Here is a 16,741-nt window from a genome sequence, read left to right on the forward strand (position 1 = left end):
CGTTTGCTTCATCTTTGCCTCAAGCAAAACTCTCGCTGCTCGAGGATGCCACAGACGATGTCCAAGCGGCTCCACTGCTACTTCTTCACGGACGACGAGCTCCACGCCGAGTACGCCTGGGCCTGGGTGTTGCACAACCTCGTGCCTTTCGTTGACAAGGTTCTGGGCATCGCCGGCGCCATGGACCAGCGGCCCATCGGCGCGCTCGACTGGCAGATCCGGCTGCCCCTGTCGCTCGCCGTCGCCGCGCATCCGACGTCGAAGCCGCTGCTGGCCGCCGGTCACGCGGCGAACGTCGCGTTTTGGTTCGCGCGCATGCCCGCGGTCTGGGACTACATGTGCTGGGTCGCGCTCACGGAGCTCGTCTACGTCGTCGCCGTGCTCCGCGGCGGCGGACAGGAATTCATGCGGACCGCGTTCCTGCCGGCGGCGCGCGCGCTGCTGGTCACGCTCTACTTCTCCGCGGCCTTCTGGAAGCTCACGACGTCCTTCTTGGAGCCGAAGACGTCCTGCGCGACGACGCTCGTGGCCGAGCTCGCGGCGGCGCTCTTCGGCGACGCGATCGCGACGACCGGCGCCTTCGCCAAGGGGCTGATGGCGTCGGCGCCGGCGCAGATCGTGGGCATCGAGGCGCTCGTGCCGCTGCTCATGCTGCGCGGCTCGAGGTGGGCCGTGCCCGCGGCGGCGCTCTTCCACTTCACGATCAACCTGATGCCCGTGACCTACGCGGGCGGATTTTCGATCTCCATGGGCTGCCGCCTCGTTCTTTTTTTGCCCGGCGCGTTGCTGGGGACGGCGCGGGGCGAGCGCGGCGCCGCGGGCGGCGTCGCCGTCCTCGCCGCGATGGCCGCGCTCTTCCTCAAGGCGCACCGCGGCGCCGTCGATACGGCGGGCGCGCTCTTCGTGGTGCTCGGGGGCTGCTACTACCGGCGCGCGCTCTTCGACGGCGCGCCGGTCGAGAGGCTCGTCTGCCGCGACGGGCCGCTGCGGCGCGGCGCGGTCGGCGCCGGCGTCGCCTACGGCTTCGTCTTCCCCGTCGTCGGCGTCATGGCCATGGCGTCGTCGAGCATGTACGGCAACCTGCGCCAGTTCGACGGCGCCTACGGCAACCACCTGCTCGCGCCCACGGGCGTGCTCCAGCGGCTCTACGAGGAGGCGGACCCGCGGACCGCGCTCGGCGGCGCCTTCGGCGGCGGCGTCGTGCGCCTCGAGCGCCGGGGGACGACCGGCGGCGTCTTCGACGAGCTCTTCTTCAACGCCGACGTGTCCCACGAGCAGCCGCCGTACGCGGTGGCGCTGCTCCGCGACGCCGTGCCGGGCCATCCCGCTCGCTATTTCGAGTTCTACGCGGCCCGGAACTACTTCGAGCGCGGCAACAGCGACCACGCGGACACGGCGCTCCACAACGAGAAGGGCGCCGGCCTCGCGCCCGCGGCGGGGGGGGCGAAACCGCCGCCGGCGTTGGCCATGCCCGCCTACGAGCTCCGCCGCGCGCTCGCGCTGGCGAAGGCGCGCGGCGAACCGTTCAAGGTCGCCTACGCGAAGCTCTCGTCGGCGACGCCCGCGGCCTGGCGCGTCGAGAAGCCGCCGAAGGCCGACGTCGTGGCCTACGCCTGGCCCGCGGACGCGTGCCGCGACGGCCGCGGCCGCGCCTGCGGGCCCGACGAGCTCCCGCGGCTCCCCGCGCCGCCCGCGTGGCTCACCCGGTTCCTCCACCCCTACCCGGTCCCGCTCCTGGACGACGGGTCCGGCGACGAGGTCCACTGCACGACGTAAATGTTAGGCGCCTAGAGTCGGGAGGAGCGTCCCCGCGTTTTCCTAGAGGGCGATCTCGTCGACGTAATTCTCGCGGCAGGAGCAGAAGCCCAGGGACCACCGCCGCCGCCTCGGCGGCGGCGGCGGCGGCGCCGTCGGCGGCAGGATGTGCAGCGCGCCGCAGCGCGTCGGGTCGTCGAGCGCGTCGAGGTGGTCGCGCGACGACGCGAGGCGCTCGAGGCCGCACGGGTGGAGCCCCGGGCTGGCGGGCGGCGACGCCGGCGTCTCCGGCGGCGCGACGCTCGGCGGCGGCGGCGATTCCTCCGGCGGCGCGACCGCGGCGGCCTTCTCCCTCGCTTTGGTGACGGCCAGCACCGTCTGCAGCGGCCACTCCTCCGACAGATTTCGTTGCGCCTTTTCTCTTTGGTGCTGCCAGAACAGCTCTCGGCTTGCGTCGGGCTGCCAAGAGCTCGACCGCCGCTTCGCATTCACGGCCATTGCCGATTCAGAAGCTGCCCCGACGGCGGCCCAGCCTGATCGGCTCGGCACTCAAAGACGGCGTCCAGGTTGAAGTACAACATGCACTCAGCCATGGCCAAAACACCTTGGAGCATCTCCAAAGCAGCGCTGCCTGCGCCGAGCGCTGGCGTGCGCGCGCAGCGGCTGCGACCGCGCGCACATCGCTGCGCGGAAGCGTCGCGCGACGCGTCGCATGGCCGCCTTCGACGACGTGCTCGCGGGCTGCACCTGGGCCGACGGCGCCGAGGGCAACGTCGCCGACCGCTTGCTCGGCAGCATGTGGACGGGCGAGGGCTGGTTCCGCCTCGGCAGGGAGCACGGCGCCTCGTTCCGGCGCCTGGACCTCGACGGCTGCCTCGACGCGAGCGCGGAGCACGCCGTCGGCTCCTTCGCGCGCGTCGACCGCTACCGCCTGCCGGACAACGCGCCGGGCGGCGGCGGCGCGTCGATCGCGCGCCGCTACGTCGTCCGCGATCCGGCGTCCCTGCTGCGATCGCTGCGACGGCAAGCGAGCGCGCTCCGGTCCGGCGCGCGCGTCTCGAACGTCGGCGGCCGCCGGTCGGACGAGCGCGCCTTCGACGGCGACGCCGGCGCCTGGTACGCCCCGTTGAGAGCGCTCGTCGCGGAGGCGCTCGCGGCCGACGGCGCGCTGGCGAAACTGTCCGGCTGGCTGAACGGCTCCGGCGACGCCGACGCGAACGCGCTCCACGACCACGGCGACGCGGCCTTCGCGTGCGTCTTCTTCGTCGACGGCGGCGCGGCGAAACCGCCCCACCGGGACGCGGGCCACCTGCTGCTGCGGACGCAGCTCAAGGCGTTCACGCACGAGTACGCCTACGTCGCCGTGCCGCCGACGCCCGGGGACCTGTGGGTTTTCCCCGGCCACGTGTCCCACGCGGTCCTGCCGCGCGCGCTCCCGGGCGACGCGCGCGCGGCGGGCCTCCGGATCTCCGTCGCGTGCAACGCGGTTTTGAGCTAGAGAGCGTCGACGGCAGTAGCAAAATTAGCTCGGCACGTCCGCGTCGACGCGGAACCGGCTCGCGATCTCCGCCTCGGTCATCGCCGCGGCCTCGTCGAGGCGCGTCGTGCGAAACAGCGCCGCCGTGTCCACGGGGACGCCCCGCGAGTTGACGAGCAGCTCCGCGCCGTCCACGGGGCTCGCGTAGCGGTCGTCGGCCTCGAGCGCGTAGAACAACGCCTTCTTCGCGACCGCGGCCGCGACGACGTTGTTCCTGCAGCGGCCGTGGACCGTGGCGTAGAGCGGCGCCAGCGCGGGCCGCGCGTCGCCGAGGCCCGTGAAGCGCACGAGCACGGCGGACTCGAGGCCCTTGCAGGGCACGGGCAGGCCGCCGTCGCCGTCGTAGCCCGCGACCGCGGCGACGGGGCCGGACCCCGCGAGGTCGTCCAGGAGCGCCGCGTCGGCGAGGGCCTTGATCGCCGCCTCGTCGAGGCCGCTGAAGCCGACGAAGGCCGTCGGGATCGCGTCGTCCAGGAGCAGGGACGGGAACGACGGAGGAGAAGCGGTGAGCGGCGGAATGCGCCGCGCCTTGCCCGTCGCGCCGACGCTCAGCGCGCACTTCGGGTTCTTCTTCGCCATCTCGAGCAGCGCGGGCCGCGCGTGGCCCCGCAGCACGTCCTCGACGTCCAGGGCGGGCCGCCCGGGCAGCTCCATGACGCAGCGCCGGCCCCCGTGGCCCGTGACGAGCGCCGCGGCCACGGGCGCGCCGCGCGCCGCCCAGCGCCGCCGCACGTGCGCCGCCGCGGCGTCGACGCTCCCGCAGCCCTCGAGGTAGGACACGCGCAGCTGGTCGTCCGTGAGGTCGAAGAGGTCGCCGCCGTCGTCGTCGTCGGGCGGCGGCTTCGGCCTCGGCTTCGGCTTCGGCTTCGGCGGCGGCGCCTCGCCGAAGGGCACGCAGCTCTGCTTGTGCGTGTTCCAGTGCCACTTCTGGCACTCGCGGCCGCAGTAGTAGGCCTTCTTGCAGCGGCCGCACTTGAGCTTCCACTCGCCGGGCCGCTGGCAGCAGACGCAGCGTTTCAACCCGTTGCGGAACTCGCGCTCGATCTCCACCTTGAGCGCGCGCTCCATGTCCTCCTGCGTCATTTTTGGACCCATGAAGAAGCCGCCGCCCTGGCTCGTCTGCATCTCGGGCGCCGGTTTGTCGGCTTTGTTGGCCTCCATGCTTGACCGCTCGCCAAGTGCAGTGGCAAGAAACGATGGTGCTGCGCCAGGCGACGTCGCGCGTCGCCATCCGCGCCCTGCGCGCCTCGAAAACAACCACCGCAACGCGCCTATTGCGCACGTCGCACACTCGCGCCGCGAGCGCGCAACGCACGCCGACGGCCCGCCACCTGCACCTCTCCAACAGCGAAGCCTCCACGCCGCCCTTCCTCGTCCGCGCGGGCCTCGTCGGCTCCGTCACGGCGGTCTGCACGCCCGTCTTCCCCGTCGTCGGCGCCTACCGCCTCGCGGCCCACGTCGTGCCGAGCCGCAACGCGCGGTTCCTCCTCGTCGGGTCCGCGGCGGGAGTCTTCTCCTTCGCGGTCCGCGACGCGCTGCCGGCGCTCGTCGACCACGCGGAGCTCCTGGCGCCCGCCGCGGCGGCGAACGGCGCCGTCGCCGCGCTCACCTACGGCCTCCTGGAGGCGGCCCACGGCGGGCCGCGGCGGCTCCTCGACGGCATGGCGCGCGTCCTGCCCAAAGCGTCGCCCGCGTGGCTCCTCGCCGCGGGGCCCGCGGCGGCCGTCGGCGCGGCCGTGGGGGCCGCGACGGGCGTGCTGGCGCCCTACACCTACGCGCCGCTCTTCGGATGGCATTTCGGCGTCGACGCGCCGGAGCTCGGGCGCCTCGTCGACCGATTGTTGCCGGTGGCGGCGCCGACGGGTTTCGTCGCCGGCGCGGTCCTCGGCCCCGTCCTGAAGCCGGCCATCGCCGGCGTGTCCGGCGTGCCCTGGGTCTTCGTGGCGCTCCCGGGCGTCGTCGCCGTCGTCGCCGTCTGCGTCGGTCTTTTTAAAGGCGCGCGCGAGCCGCGGCCGCTCTCCGACGAAGACGACCTCGTCGTCGACGAGACGGACCGCGCGCGCGTCGCGTCGGTCCAGCAGCTCCGCGCCTGCCGCGCCGTCTTTCGCGTCGACCCCGGCTCCCTCAAGCTCATGAGCTCGAACGACGTCGACGGCGGCGTCCGCGCGCGCGCGTTCCTCGACGACGGCGGCGCGCTCGCCCGCGAGGGCGCGGCGGCGCGCGCGCTCCTCGACGGCGCCTACGCCCGGGGGCGGCGCGTCTACGGCGACGCGCGGCCCGCGCGCCTCGACGTCGCGCTGAGCCGGTTTCCGGCGCTCGCGGCCGCGTTGGAATTTGCCGCTCCGAACGCGGGCCTCGCGAACCTGTCGCGCTGCGTCGCGTCGCCGACGAAGGCCGAGCTCCGGCAGCGCGCGGCGCTGACGACGGACGCCGTCGCGCGCGCCGCGGTCCTCGCGGGCGGCGGCGAGGCCCTCGACGCGGAGACCGTGCTCGCGGAGTTCCGGTTCGCGGTCGACGCCATGAAGACGCGCGGCGACGACGAGGCGACGACGGCGAGGCACCTCGAGGACCCGCGCGCCTTCGACGATGTGGCGCGCTACGCCCTCGCGGCCTGCGCGCTCCTCCGGACCAAGTCCGACGGTCTGTCGGACGCGGACCGCGCGACGCGCCTCGAGCTCTACCGGCACACGACGTCGCCGTCGACGCCGAGCGTCGTCGACCTGCGCGAGCTCGACGCGCTGCTCAAGAAGCACGGCGTCGCCCTGGACCCGGGGCTGTGGCCCGCGTACCAGAAACGGCGGTTGGCGGCCGCGCGGGCGCGGCGGCGACAGTTCGCCGGCGCCGCCGCGGTCGTCGCCCTCGTCGGCCTGGTCGCGCACGCCGGCCGCGCGTAACCGTTGTTAGAGGGCCTCGGCCTCCGCGAGCGCCGCCATGACGGTCTTGGGGTCGCGGAAGATGGTCTGGACGTGGTTCGTCGGGACCTCCCGGACGTGCGTGGGCATGCCGAGGGCCCGGGCCGCGTCGAGCGTGGCGAGGACGTCGTCGTGGCTCAGGTAGGGGTCGTCCGGGTTGTGGAGGAAGACGGTCCGCTTCGGCGGCTCCGCGCGCGGCGACGAGGCGAAGATTGTGCGCTCCGCGTGCTTGCTGATCTCGTCGAAGGACGTCAGCGCCCCGCCGGAGATGGCCGCCGCGGAGGACATGCGCAGCCAGGCCGTGAGGTGGCCGAGCTTCTCGCCCGAACTCCAGCGGAGGAGCCGGTGCTGGAGCCGGAGGCGCAACGCCGTCAGGGACCAACGCGCGCGGACGATGGACAGGTGCAGGACCCGGGGGAAGAGGTCCACGAGGCGCCCGGCGCCGAGGTCGCGGATGAACTGGCGCGCGAAGGTCACGAAGGCCGCGGGCTTGGGCAGGATGGGCGTGCTGTCGAGGAGCAGCGTGTCGCACGTCAGGGGGACGCCGGCGCCCCGCGTGAGGTAGAGGTGGAGGAAGCCGCCGGACATGCAGTGGACGACGTCGAAGTGGCGCGCGAGGTGGTGGTCCCGGCCGAGGCCCGCGTTCTCCCGGAAGACCTTGTACCAGCCGCTCGGCCGCGCGAGGCGCGCGATCGCGCTCGGTTCGACGACGACGTCGTCGTAGCCGTACTTGGCGTACTGCTTCTTGATGAAGTTGAGCTCGCGGTCCTTGGCCGCGAAGAAGCCGAAGACGAGCGCGGACTTTGCGGGCGGTTTCGCGCCGTCGGTTGTGGGTGTTGGCGCGGGCGCGGTAGGGGACTCGGCGCCGGCGGCGGTGGTTGCTTGTGCGCGCGCCGCGGCGGGGAACGCGGCGGGGGCGTGTGGTCTCTGGAGCGCTGCTGCGCTGGCGACGAGCGCGACCAGGCCGAGGAAGGCGGTGGACGACGGTGGCATCGTTGGCTGGCCGCCTTTTGGCGCCTACGAGAGCTTGGCGTCGCGCGCGAGTGAGCTCCTGCTGTGTGCGAAAAAAAAGGGCAAGGTCGATGGTGACGCTTGTGGAAAATCAGCTCGACCCGGTCTCGAAGGTCGGCATCGGCGGGTGGCCCGCGACTGAGGCATCGAAATATGCCCACGACCCGGGGCTGAGCCCGTCCGAGCCTCCGGAAAACTGTTGGAGCCCCACCGCTGGTCCCGCGAACAACAACCCGACCACAACCTCCCTAAAAGATGCTCTCCTACCTGCTGGAGAAGTTCGTGCGCCGCCTCTGCGGCCGCTGGCTGCGCAACTTCAGCGCGGAGAACCTCAGCGTGTCCCTGGGCGGCACCGTGAGCTTCGACGACCTCTGGCTCAACACGAGCGAGCTGAACAAGATGATGCTGCCCTTCGAACCGGTCGCGGCGCACGCCGCGAAGCTCCGCCTCGAGCTGCCGCTGAACCTGAGCGGCGCGGTGACGCTCACCGTCGACGACGTCGACATCTACCTGCGGTCCGCGGACTACGACGTCGACGGCGAGGCCGCGCGGCGCGCCGTGGAGATCGCCGTGAACCTGTACTGGGCCAACTACCTCCGGCCGCCGCAGGAGGCGGCGAAGAAAAAGGGCGACGCCGCCAAGGCCGAGCCCGAGGGCGAGCACCAGTCGGCGACGGCGCTCAGCGACACGATCTCCTCCATCGTCAAGTCGTCGGTGCTCGTCATCCGCCGCGTCCACGTCCGCGTCGAGTCGCCGCGGCCCGGGACCGAGCTCGGCGACGGCCAGGGCAGGAAAAGGGTGATTCAATGTCGCTTCAACGTGAGTGTTCCGCGCGCGCGCGTTTCGGAAACAGTACCCACGCTTCGAGAGCGCTCCGAGAGATGATCGCTCGTCCAAAAATCAGCCGAAGCGAGCGGAAACCGACGGAGATAGGAACCTTTGAAGTTGGGAATTTCGCACCCTTTTCCTGCCCAGGCGACGGCACCGGCGAGAAGCTCCTCTCGGGCTGCGTCATCCACAAGCTCACCGTCGACGGCGCGTCGCCGGCGGCCGCCGCCGAGAACGTCGTCGCGAAGAAGATTCGGTTCACGGGCGTCGCGTGCTACTGCGGCGCGGGCGACGGCGCGAGCGGCTGCGACGAGGCCGACGCCGCGCAGCGGAAACAGCGCGACGCGCGCGTCGTCGCGGCGCTCCGCGGCGCCTGGCCCCGGGCCGCGCTCACCGACGGCGCCGGCGACGCCACCTTCGGCGACATGATCTACGGCGTCGACGACGCCGCGGCGAAGCGCAAGGCGCGGGAGCTCGCGCGGACCGCGGGCGCGTTGTCTAGGGCCGCCGCGGAGGCGGCCGTCCGCGGCCGGGGCGCAACCGTGCTCTCCTGCGACGAGGCGCTCTTCGACACGACGCTGTCGTTGGACCTCGGGGCGGCCCTCAAGCAGCAGACGCCGCCCGTGGGGTCCGACGGCGGCGCGGTCGCGGGCGACGGCGACGAGCTGCGCCCGTGGATCACAGGGCGGGAACAGGGTGATTCAACGTCGCTTCAACGTGAGTGTTCCGCGCGCGCGCGTTTCGGAAACAGCACCCACGCTTCGAGAGCGCTCCGAGAGATGATCGCTCGTCCAAAAATCAGCCGAAACGCCCCGAAAAACGACCGAGATCGGAGCCTTTGAAGTTGGGAATTTCGCACCCTTTTCCTGCCCAGGTGGATCAAGCGCGCGGACGTCGCGGCGGACGTGACGCGGTTGCGCGGGCGCCTGACGCCGCTGGCTTTAGCCTTCCTCCTCGACGCCGCGGAGCGCCTAGCCCGCGCGCACCGGCGGCGCCAGGACGTCGCGCGGCGCACGCCGCCGGCGCTCGTCGACGCGTCGCCGGGCGGCGCGCCCCCCGCGCCCCGGTCCCCCGGCGACCTGCTCGCGGGCCACTTCGACAGCGACGACGACGACGACGACGACGCCTTCGACGAGGACCCGCGCGGCGCGCGGCCCGCCGATTCGGCGGCGAAAAGCCCCGAGCGGGCCCTGGACCCGTCGGCCGTCGCGGACGAGCTCGCGCGATTGAAGCGGCGCATCGAGCTCGTCAAGCAGCAGACGGCGCAGCACGCGGCGACGCCCGCCGCCGCCGCGCGCGCCCTCGAGCGCGTCCGCGCGCGCTGGGCCGCGGCCATCGGCGCCGCGCGCGCGGACGTCGCGAAGCGGCGCCGCGACGCGCGGGACCTCGCGGCGCCGCGGTCGGGCCGCGCGGGCGCGGCGACGTGGCGCGCCTGGTTCGACGAGTGGCGCGGCGCGGCGCGCTACGTCGCCATCCGCAAGCTCCTGCACAAGCACGTGCGCTGCGGCGTCTTCCGCGACGAGTCGTCGGGCGAGGCGTACTACGAGCTCGGCGAGTCGTCGTGCGTGACGCGCGCGGGCAAGTTCTACGTGCACCCCTGCCAGCTCGCGCGCGACGAGGTCGGCCGCGCGCGGCGCGCCGTGGACCAGCAGGTGCGGCCGCGGCGCTACCGGCCGCCCTTCCCGCCGCGCGCCGCAGCGCCCGCGCCGGGCGCGTCCGCGCCGACTGCCTGGGCGTCGCTCCGCGACGCGCCCCCGGGGTCGACGCTCGACTTCGAGGTCGACGACTGGGAGATCGACGGCGAGGAGCGGGATGATGATGCCCCCGGAGACATCGATCCACGGTTGGCTCTCGCTCTTTACGCGGAGCAGCTCGCGTTGGACGCGACGTGGCCCGCGGTCCGCGCGGCCGCGTGCCGCGCGATCGCGCACCGCCACGCGACGGCGGCGAAGCTCGCGTTGGCGGAGCAGCGCGGGCCGGGCGACGCGCCGACGCTGCTCGTGCAGCTCGACGCCGTCGACGGCGTGCCCGCGGCGTCGACGTTCGACGCGGGCGTCGGCCGCGAGCGCGACGTCCGCGTGGACCTCCGCCTCCTGGCGCCCGACTTTGCCGGCGAGGCGCCGGCCTTCGACGCGGCCGCCGGCGCCGAGTGCGCGCGGTCGCCGCCGTCGGCGCTCCGGGGCGCGACGGCGACGTGGGACGACGCCGCCGAGGGCAAGACCTGGCACGAGCTCCGCCCGAAGAACTCCGCGGCGCCGACGCTCGCGCTGTCGCTCGTGGAGGTCGGCGTCGCGGGCACCTACGAGACGCGCCTCGGCACGGTCCTCGTGCCCTTCGCGTCTTTAGAGCCGCCGCGGACGCGCAAGGACACGGCCGTGCGCGAGCTGAACGTCTTTCTCGACGCCAAGGACGCGCCGGAGGCGTCGTCCTGGTTCGGGCGCAAGGCCGCGGGCCCCAAAACCAAGGTCTCCTTCGTCGTGGCGCTCGCGCGGTCGTCGACGGACGTGCCCAAGGCGCGCAAGGCCCTCGCGGGCTTCCTCGACGGTCGCGCGAAAGCGCGCCGCGGCGCGGCGCGCGAGCCCGCGGGCACGACGGTGCGGGCCTCCCTCGACGCGTCGGACGTCGAGCTCCGCGTCGACATCGACGGCGAGGCCGCGCCTTTGTACGAGTTCGTCGCGGCGACGGTGCGCGCGGCCGCGGCGCCCGTCGCGGTGCCGGGGAGCAGGGTCCACGCGCCGGGCGGGAACAGGGTGATTCAAGTTCGCTTCAACATGAGCGTTCCGCGCGCGCGCGTTCGGGAAAAAGCATCCACGCGTCGAGAGCGCTCCGAGAGATGATCGCTCGTCCAAAAGTTAGCCGAAACGACCGAGATATGAGCCTCCAACGTCACCCTTTTCCCGCCCAGGTCCACGCGCCGGGCGGCTCCGGCGAGGGCTCCGTGCTCGCGGCCCTCTACCGCGTCGCCCGGGCGCTGCTGGCGCCGGGGGCGGGCGCGCCCGGTTCGCCGGTGCTGGAGGCGACGCAGGCGACGTTCGTCCACTCGACCGGCGGCTCGCGCGCGCGGCCGCGGAAGAAGGCCTTGGTCTTCAAACGCGCGCCGGAGCCGGAGCCGTCGTGGTTCAAGCCGTCGGCGGGCGGCGTCGTGCTCGTGGCGCCGGACGGCGCCCTCGTGCGCTGCCACGCCCACGCGACGGACCGCTACCCGGGCGGCGCCGCGCCGCCGCTGGCGGCGCTCCTCGCGCGGCCGTCGTTGGCCGCGCCGCCGGCGGACCGGGGCGCGCGGAAGCGGTTCCTGGACGCGGCGTCGTCGCCCTACCTGTCCGCGGGCGCGTGCCTCGACGTCGACGGCCAGCGCCTGGCCCTGGCCGTGCCGACGCCGACGCCCCTGTCGCCGCACCTGCGGCTGCCCAGCTACGCTCTGGTGGCGAAGCCGGCGGACGAGTGCGCGCGGTCGGGCGCGGCGCTCGTGCCCGTCTTCCAGGTCGCTCCGCCGCCCGCGAGCCCGCCGCCGACGCCGAAGAAGGCCCCCGAGCCCGCGACGCCCGCCACGCCGGCGGCGCCGCCGCCGCCGGCGTTGGCGGACCCGGCGCCGGCGCCGCCGCCGCCGCCGTCGCCCAAGCCCGCGTCGCCGCCCAAGGCACCGCCGTCGAAGCCCGCGTCGCCGCCCGTCGTCACGCCGGACAACGTCGCCGCGCCCGCGTCGCCGAGTCCGCCGCGCGCCGCGGCCGCGGCCGCGCCGCGGCCCGCGTCGCCCGCGTCGCCGCTGCCCGCGGCGCCGCCGCCGACGTTCGCGGACTTCGTGAGCTCCCAGGGCGAGCCGGAGCCGCCCAAGCCCGCGGCCATGGCGAAGTCGCCCAAGTCGCCGCGGAAGATCCCGAGCTTCGCGAAGAAGGCGTCGAAGAAGAAGGAGCCGCCCGAGCCCGCGGTCGTCGCCGTCGCCGCGGACGACCCCTTCGAGGACCCGCCGCCGAACAACTGCCTCAACTCGCTCGCCAAGTGCGCGATCATGTAGGCCGGCGCCCCCTTTAAATTCTAGAGCAGGAGCGCCTAGGTCGCCGGCTTGAGGGTCGTGTCCTTGGGCTTGAAGAGGCCCGTCAGCGCGCCGCCGAGCGGGCTCCGCGAGAGCGCAAAGTCGACGAGCGCGTCCTTCATGTCGCGCTGCGACACCTCGTCGGAGCCCCGGCGCACGGCGCGCACGGCGGCCTCGTTGACGATGGCCGCGAGCTCCGCGCCGACGAGGCCCTTGGTCTCGCGCGCGGTGTCGCCGAGGTCCACGTCCCTGGCCATGGCGACTTTCTGCGCGTGGACCCGCAGGATCTGCTCGCGGCCCACCAAATCCGGCGGCGGCACGCGGACGATGCGGTCGAAGCGGCCCGGCCGCACGAGCGCCGGGTCGAGCACGCTCAGGCGGTTCGTCGCCGCCAGGACGACGACGCCGTCGTTGGGGACGACGCCGTCCATGCACGCGAGCAGTTGGTTCAACGTCTGCTCGACCTCGTCGTTGGCGCCGTTCATGGCGAAGTTCGACTCGCGCCGCGCCTTGCCCAAAGCGTCGATCTCGTCGATGAAGATGACGCAGGACCCGAGCTTGGCGGCCTTGGCGAAGAGCTGGCGGACCCTAGCGGCGCCGCGCCCGACGAACATCTCGACGAACTCGGAGCCGGAGCAGGAGATGAAGGGCACGCGCGCCGCGTTGGCCAGCGCCCGCGCCAGGAGCGTCTTGCCCGTGCCCGGCGGGCCCACGAGCATGACGCCGCGGGGCGCGCGCGCGCCGACGGCCGCGTAGCGCCGCTGTTGCGCGCCGTTCGTCGTCATCTCCACGAGCTCCGCGACCTCCCGCTTCGCCGCGTCGATGCCCGCGACCTGCTCGAAGGTCACGGCGTCCTCCTCGCTCACCGCCGCGCGCCGCCGCCGCCCGACGGACCCGACGCCGCCGCCCGTCATCTGCCGCGCGACTCGGAACAAGGCCAAGCAGTAGCCTCCCGCGATCAGATAGAAGAACGCGCGCGCGGGCGTGAGCGCCGCGCCCTTGGCCCGGCTCCAGGTGATGCCCGCGTCCATGAGCTTCTGGGCCAGCTCGCTCTGGATCTGGGCGGGGACGGTGAAGCACCTGGCGCCGTCCATCACGAACTCGTAGCGCGACGCAGAGACGACGACGTCCGCCACGCGGCCCTTGCGCTCGACGGCGCCGAGGAAGTCGCTCCAGGGCACCTCCGTGGCGGCCTCGACGGCCTTCGTCGACCCCGCGCCGCCGGCGCCGCGCAGCAGCAGCGCGAGGCACACGAAGAAGGCGACGCTGAGCCCGCGCTTGCCCCGCGGCGTCGCCGCGTACGCGCGGAACCGCAGGGCCAGCACGCGGCACCGCGCCCAGGCGACGGCGACGAGCACGGACACCTCCTTCTTCCACTTGTCCAGGCGATTTTTGTCGGCGCCGTCGTCCTCCGTGATCTGGCGCGTCTTGCCCTCAAGCACGACCAGGGTAGGGTCGCGCGGGAGCGCCGCCGCCGCCGCGCCGCGCCAGCGCGAGGCGCGCGCCGACGCGGGCGTGCGCGCGACGAAGCGCGCGGGCGCCCGGAGGGCCCAGGCGCTTGAGGCCACCAGCGCCAAGAGCCACCGCATGCTGCCTGCCGAGGTGTTGTGCGTGGTGTTTGAGCCCGCTCGATCGATCGACGTGCGATGTGCAAGGTGCCGCGGTCCAAGTTGCGGCCGGCGGCCTCGGTCGCGCCGATAGCCTGCCGATCGGCACAAGCGTCCGACCTCCGGACGCACTTCCGCCGCAGACGCGTCCCACCACCCTGCTTACTCGTCGGTGCGCGAGACGTCGAGCGCGTGGGAGATGCCGTTGAGGAGGCAGAAGGAGCCGACGATCTGGGTCGTGCGGATGAGGAGCCCCGCGGGGAGGAAGAGCGCGAGCGCGTTCGCGAGGACCGACGCCTGGGCCGGCGGCAGGTTCGCGGGGAGGCGGTTCGCCCGGGCGTTGGCGACGAGGTTGCGCCAGTGGTCGCCGTAACTCCTCCCCGGCTCGAGCATCGCGAGCGTCGAGAGGTTGTGCGGCACGTGGCTGAAGTAGCCCGCGACGACCCCCGCCCCTACCGAGCCGAGCGCGTTGCGCGCGAGCTTGGAATTGGCGACGTCGCGGGGCACGCGCTCCTCGCAGTAGTCCGCCAAATTGTTGAGGCCCAGGCCGAAGATCACTTCCCGGCCGCAGCGGAACGTCGCGCCGCGCGCCGCGCGCCGCAGGAGGGGCTCCGGGTTCGCGTACTCGGCGTTGCAGGCCTCGAGGATGGACGACACGGGCGTCATGAGGACGCCGGGCAGGAGCGCGGGGATGAGACTCTCGTAGGCGTGCGTCTCGCGGTCGTCCGATCGAAGCGCGTCGTCGAAGGCCTGGCGCAACAGCTTGAAGCCGTTGATGTAGAGCATGCGCGTCGGGATCTGCACCGTCATGTTCGGGAACATGGTCGCGGGCGCGTCCGCGACGGTCGACACCGTCGAGTTCAGCAGCGTGTTGAGCATCGCGCGGTAGTAGGACTCGAACGCGGCCGCGACGGACACGGCCGCGACGTTGACGCGCTTCGGGGGCTGCTCGAAGAGGGGCAGGGGCTCGTAGGTCTCGGACATGCGGAAGATCTCCGCGCAGAGGCCCGCGATGACGCCCGGCCCGTGCTGGCGCAGCGCCGCGTCGACGTCGGCGCCGTCGAGGCGGTACGCGACGCCGTGGGAGACGGCCGTCGTCGTCGCGAAGGCCGGCAGGCGCTCAACCACATGAAGCGTGCCGAAGGAATTGACGCCGTAGTAGCGCAGCGACCCCAGCGCGCACTCGTGGCACGCTTTCACGACCGCGGCGCGGACCAAACCCCGCGACTTTTCGCCCAGCGCCTCGCCCGCGCGCTCGACGACGAAGTTGTCGCGCACGCCGCCGCTCCGCGTCGCCGTGTTCTCGACCTTGCGCACCGAGAGGCCGCAGGAGTAGAGCGCCTTGGACACCGCGGCCAATAACCCGTCGACGTCGGGCCCGACGACGGACACCGTCGCGGACCCGTCGGGCCCGCCGGCGACGGCGACGGCGAAGTCGGGCACGTCGCCCATGCCCCGCGGGCCCTCGTCGACGCGCAGTTTCGCCGTCGCCTCGCGGCGCTCGCGGACCACGGAGCCGCGCGTGACGACGTACATGGACGTCTGCGGCTCGTCCTGCAGCGCGCCCAGGCGCTCGCCGGGCCGGAAGGGCACGCGCTCCATGCGCCCCGCGACCTTCGCCACGGCGCGCGGGTCCACGTTCTGGAAGAGGCAGGTCTGGGCGAGCTTCTTCGCCACGGCCCGCCGCTCCGCCGCCTCCTCCTCGGCGTTTTGGGGGACGGCGAAGCGCTTGAACATGGCGGCTTTTTGCGTCGGTCTTTTTGCGCGTGTGGATGTGCGGTGATGATGGCCGGTGCGGAATGGGTGCTCGGATGCAGTGCGATCTTTGCTACTGCTGTGCGAGAGTGCCGAGCTCGATGTCCATGCCACCGCGAAGTTCAAATGCTTTTGTCTTTGCAGCGATGTTGATGTCGACGACGGCAATGAGCTGCGAAGGCGAAGAAGGCCAGCGAGGGGCCCCTGCGCGACGATGCGTGCCGCGGTCCCCGGCCACGTCCCCGGCCCGTGCCCGGGGCCCCGTGCCGGGCCCGTGCCGGGCCTCCCCGGCCCGTGCCCGGCCCGTGCCCGGGGCCCGTGCCGAGTGCCGGGCCCGTGCCGGGCCGCGCCGCACGGCGTGGCCCGTGCCCGGCCCGTGCCCGGGGGCCCGTGCCGAGTGCCGTGCCGCGTGCCGGGCCCGTGCCGGGCCGCGTGCCCGGAGCGCATTTACCGTGCCGGAACCCCCGTGCCCGCCGTCCCCGGCCCCCGTCCCGGGGCCGGACCGTCGTGCAGGGGCCCGTCCAGCGTGCGCGTGCGCCCTAACTTCGATCCGTCGTCCTCTTCGGCGCTCGGGTTTGAGTCGCTCTCCCATCATCGTGGTCGCGCCGCGCGGCGCGGCGGCGTTCGCCGCGTCGTCAAGGTCGGCGATGGCGCGACTCGGCTCCCTGGGCTACCCGCCTCCCTTCGAACGCTAGACCGGCCGCGTTGTAAAAGGGCAAACCGCTGGATCTGGACGTGATTTCAGCGCGGCAATTTTGGTGCAACTTTGGCATCAAGAAGGCTTCAAGAATCGATCTCGGCAAGAATCACAGGCTTCGATCTGGCATCGAGAACAGAGCGGCTTCGCGTCGGCCGACAGCGAACAAGCGGCTTCGCGGCCCGTCGACCGACAGCGAACAGAGCGGCTTCGCGGCCCGTGCCAAGCGTAACAGGATGAAGTCAATCTGCTACCTTTTGCTCGCGTCCACCGCATCGGCCTGGGTGAAGCCCCAAATCTACACGAGCCCGCTGACCGTTCGCAGCGGCTTCTTCGATGGCTTCAAAATGCCGTCGCCGCCGACGCCCCCTCGAGCAGCGGCGGCGGCTACGTGCCAGAGGGTATGTCCGAAGCCGAGTACAACGCGGCCAAGAACGCCGACGCCGCGAAGCGCCAGGCGAGCCGGAGCAAGAAGCGCGGGAGTCAGATGACCTTGGACGACGCGAAACGCAACGGCGTGCGCCACTACACGCAGCTCAAGGGCGACGCGGTGAACCTCGAGCCCAAGAAGAACTGGCTCAACCCCTTCGCCGACGAGTAGGCGCCCCG

General features: G+C 73.0%; 2 protein-coding genes across 2 annotated transcripts; one reads left to right on the plus strand and one right to left on the minus strand.

Annotated features, from left to right (window-relative positions):
• Positions 1–57: 57 nt before the first annotated feature.
• On the plus strand, positions 58–8,952 carry AURANDRAFT_63889 (hypothetical protein; the record flags this gene model as incomplete). Its single annotated transcript, XM_009038306.1, has 6 exons — positions 58–1,772; positions 2,551–3,241; positions 4,504–6,162; positions 7,471–8,023; positions 8,191–8,739; positions 8,918–8,952. 6 exons carry the CDS (start codon positions 58–60, stop codon positions 8,950–8,952), a joined length of 5,202 nt encoding a protein of 1,733 aa, XP_009036554.1.
• A 3,231-nt stretch (positions 8,953–12,183) lies between these two features.
• On the minus strand, positions 12,184–12,918 carry AURANDRAFT_5503 (hypothetical protein; the record flags this gene model as incomplete). The annotated part of the gene is made up of 1 exon (XM_009038201.1): positions 12,184–12,918. A coding segment is annotated over one exon (735 nt), but the record flags the coding sequence as incomplete, so codon positions are not given.
• Positions 12,919–16,741: the final 3,823 nt, after the last annotated feature.

The sequence above is a fragment of the Aureococcus anophagefferens genome, assembly GCF_000186865.1.
Source record: "Aureococcus anophagefferens unplaced genomic scaffold AURANscaffold_8, whole genome shotgun sequence".
NCBI lineage: Eukaryota > Pelagophyceae > Pelagomonadales > Pelagomonadaceae > Aureococcus > Aureococcus anophagefferens.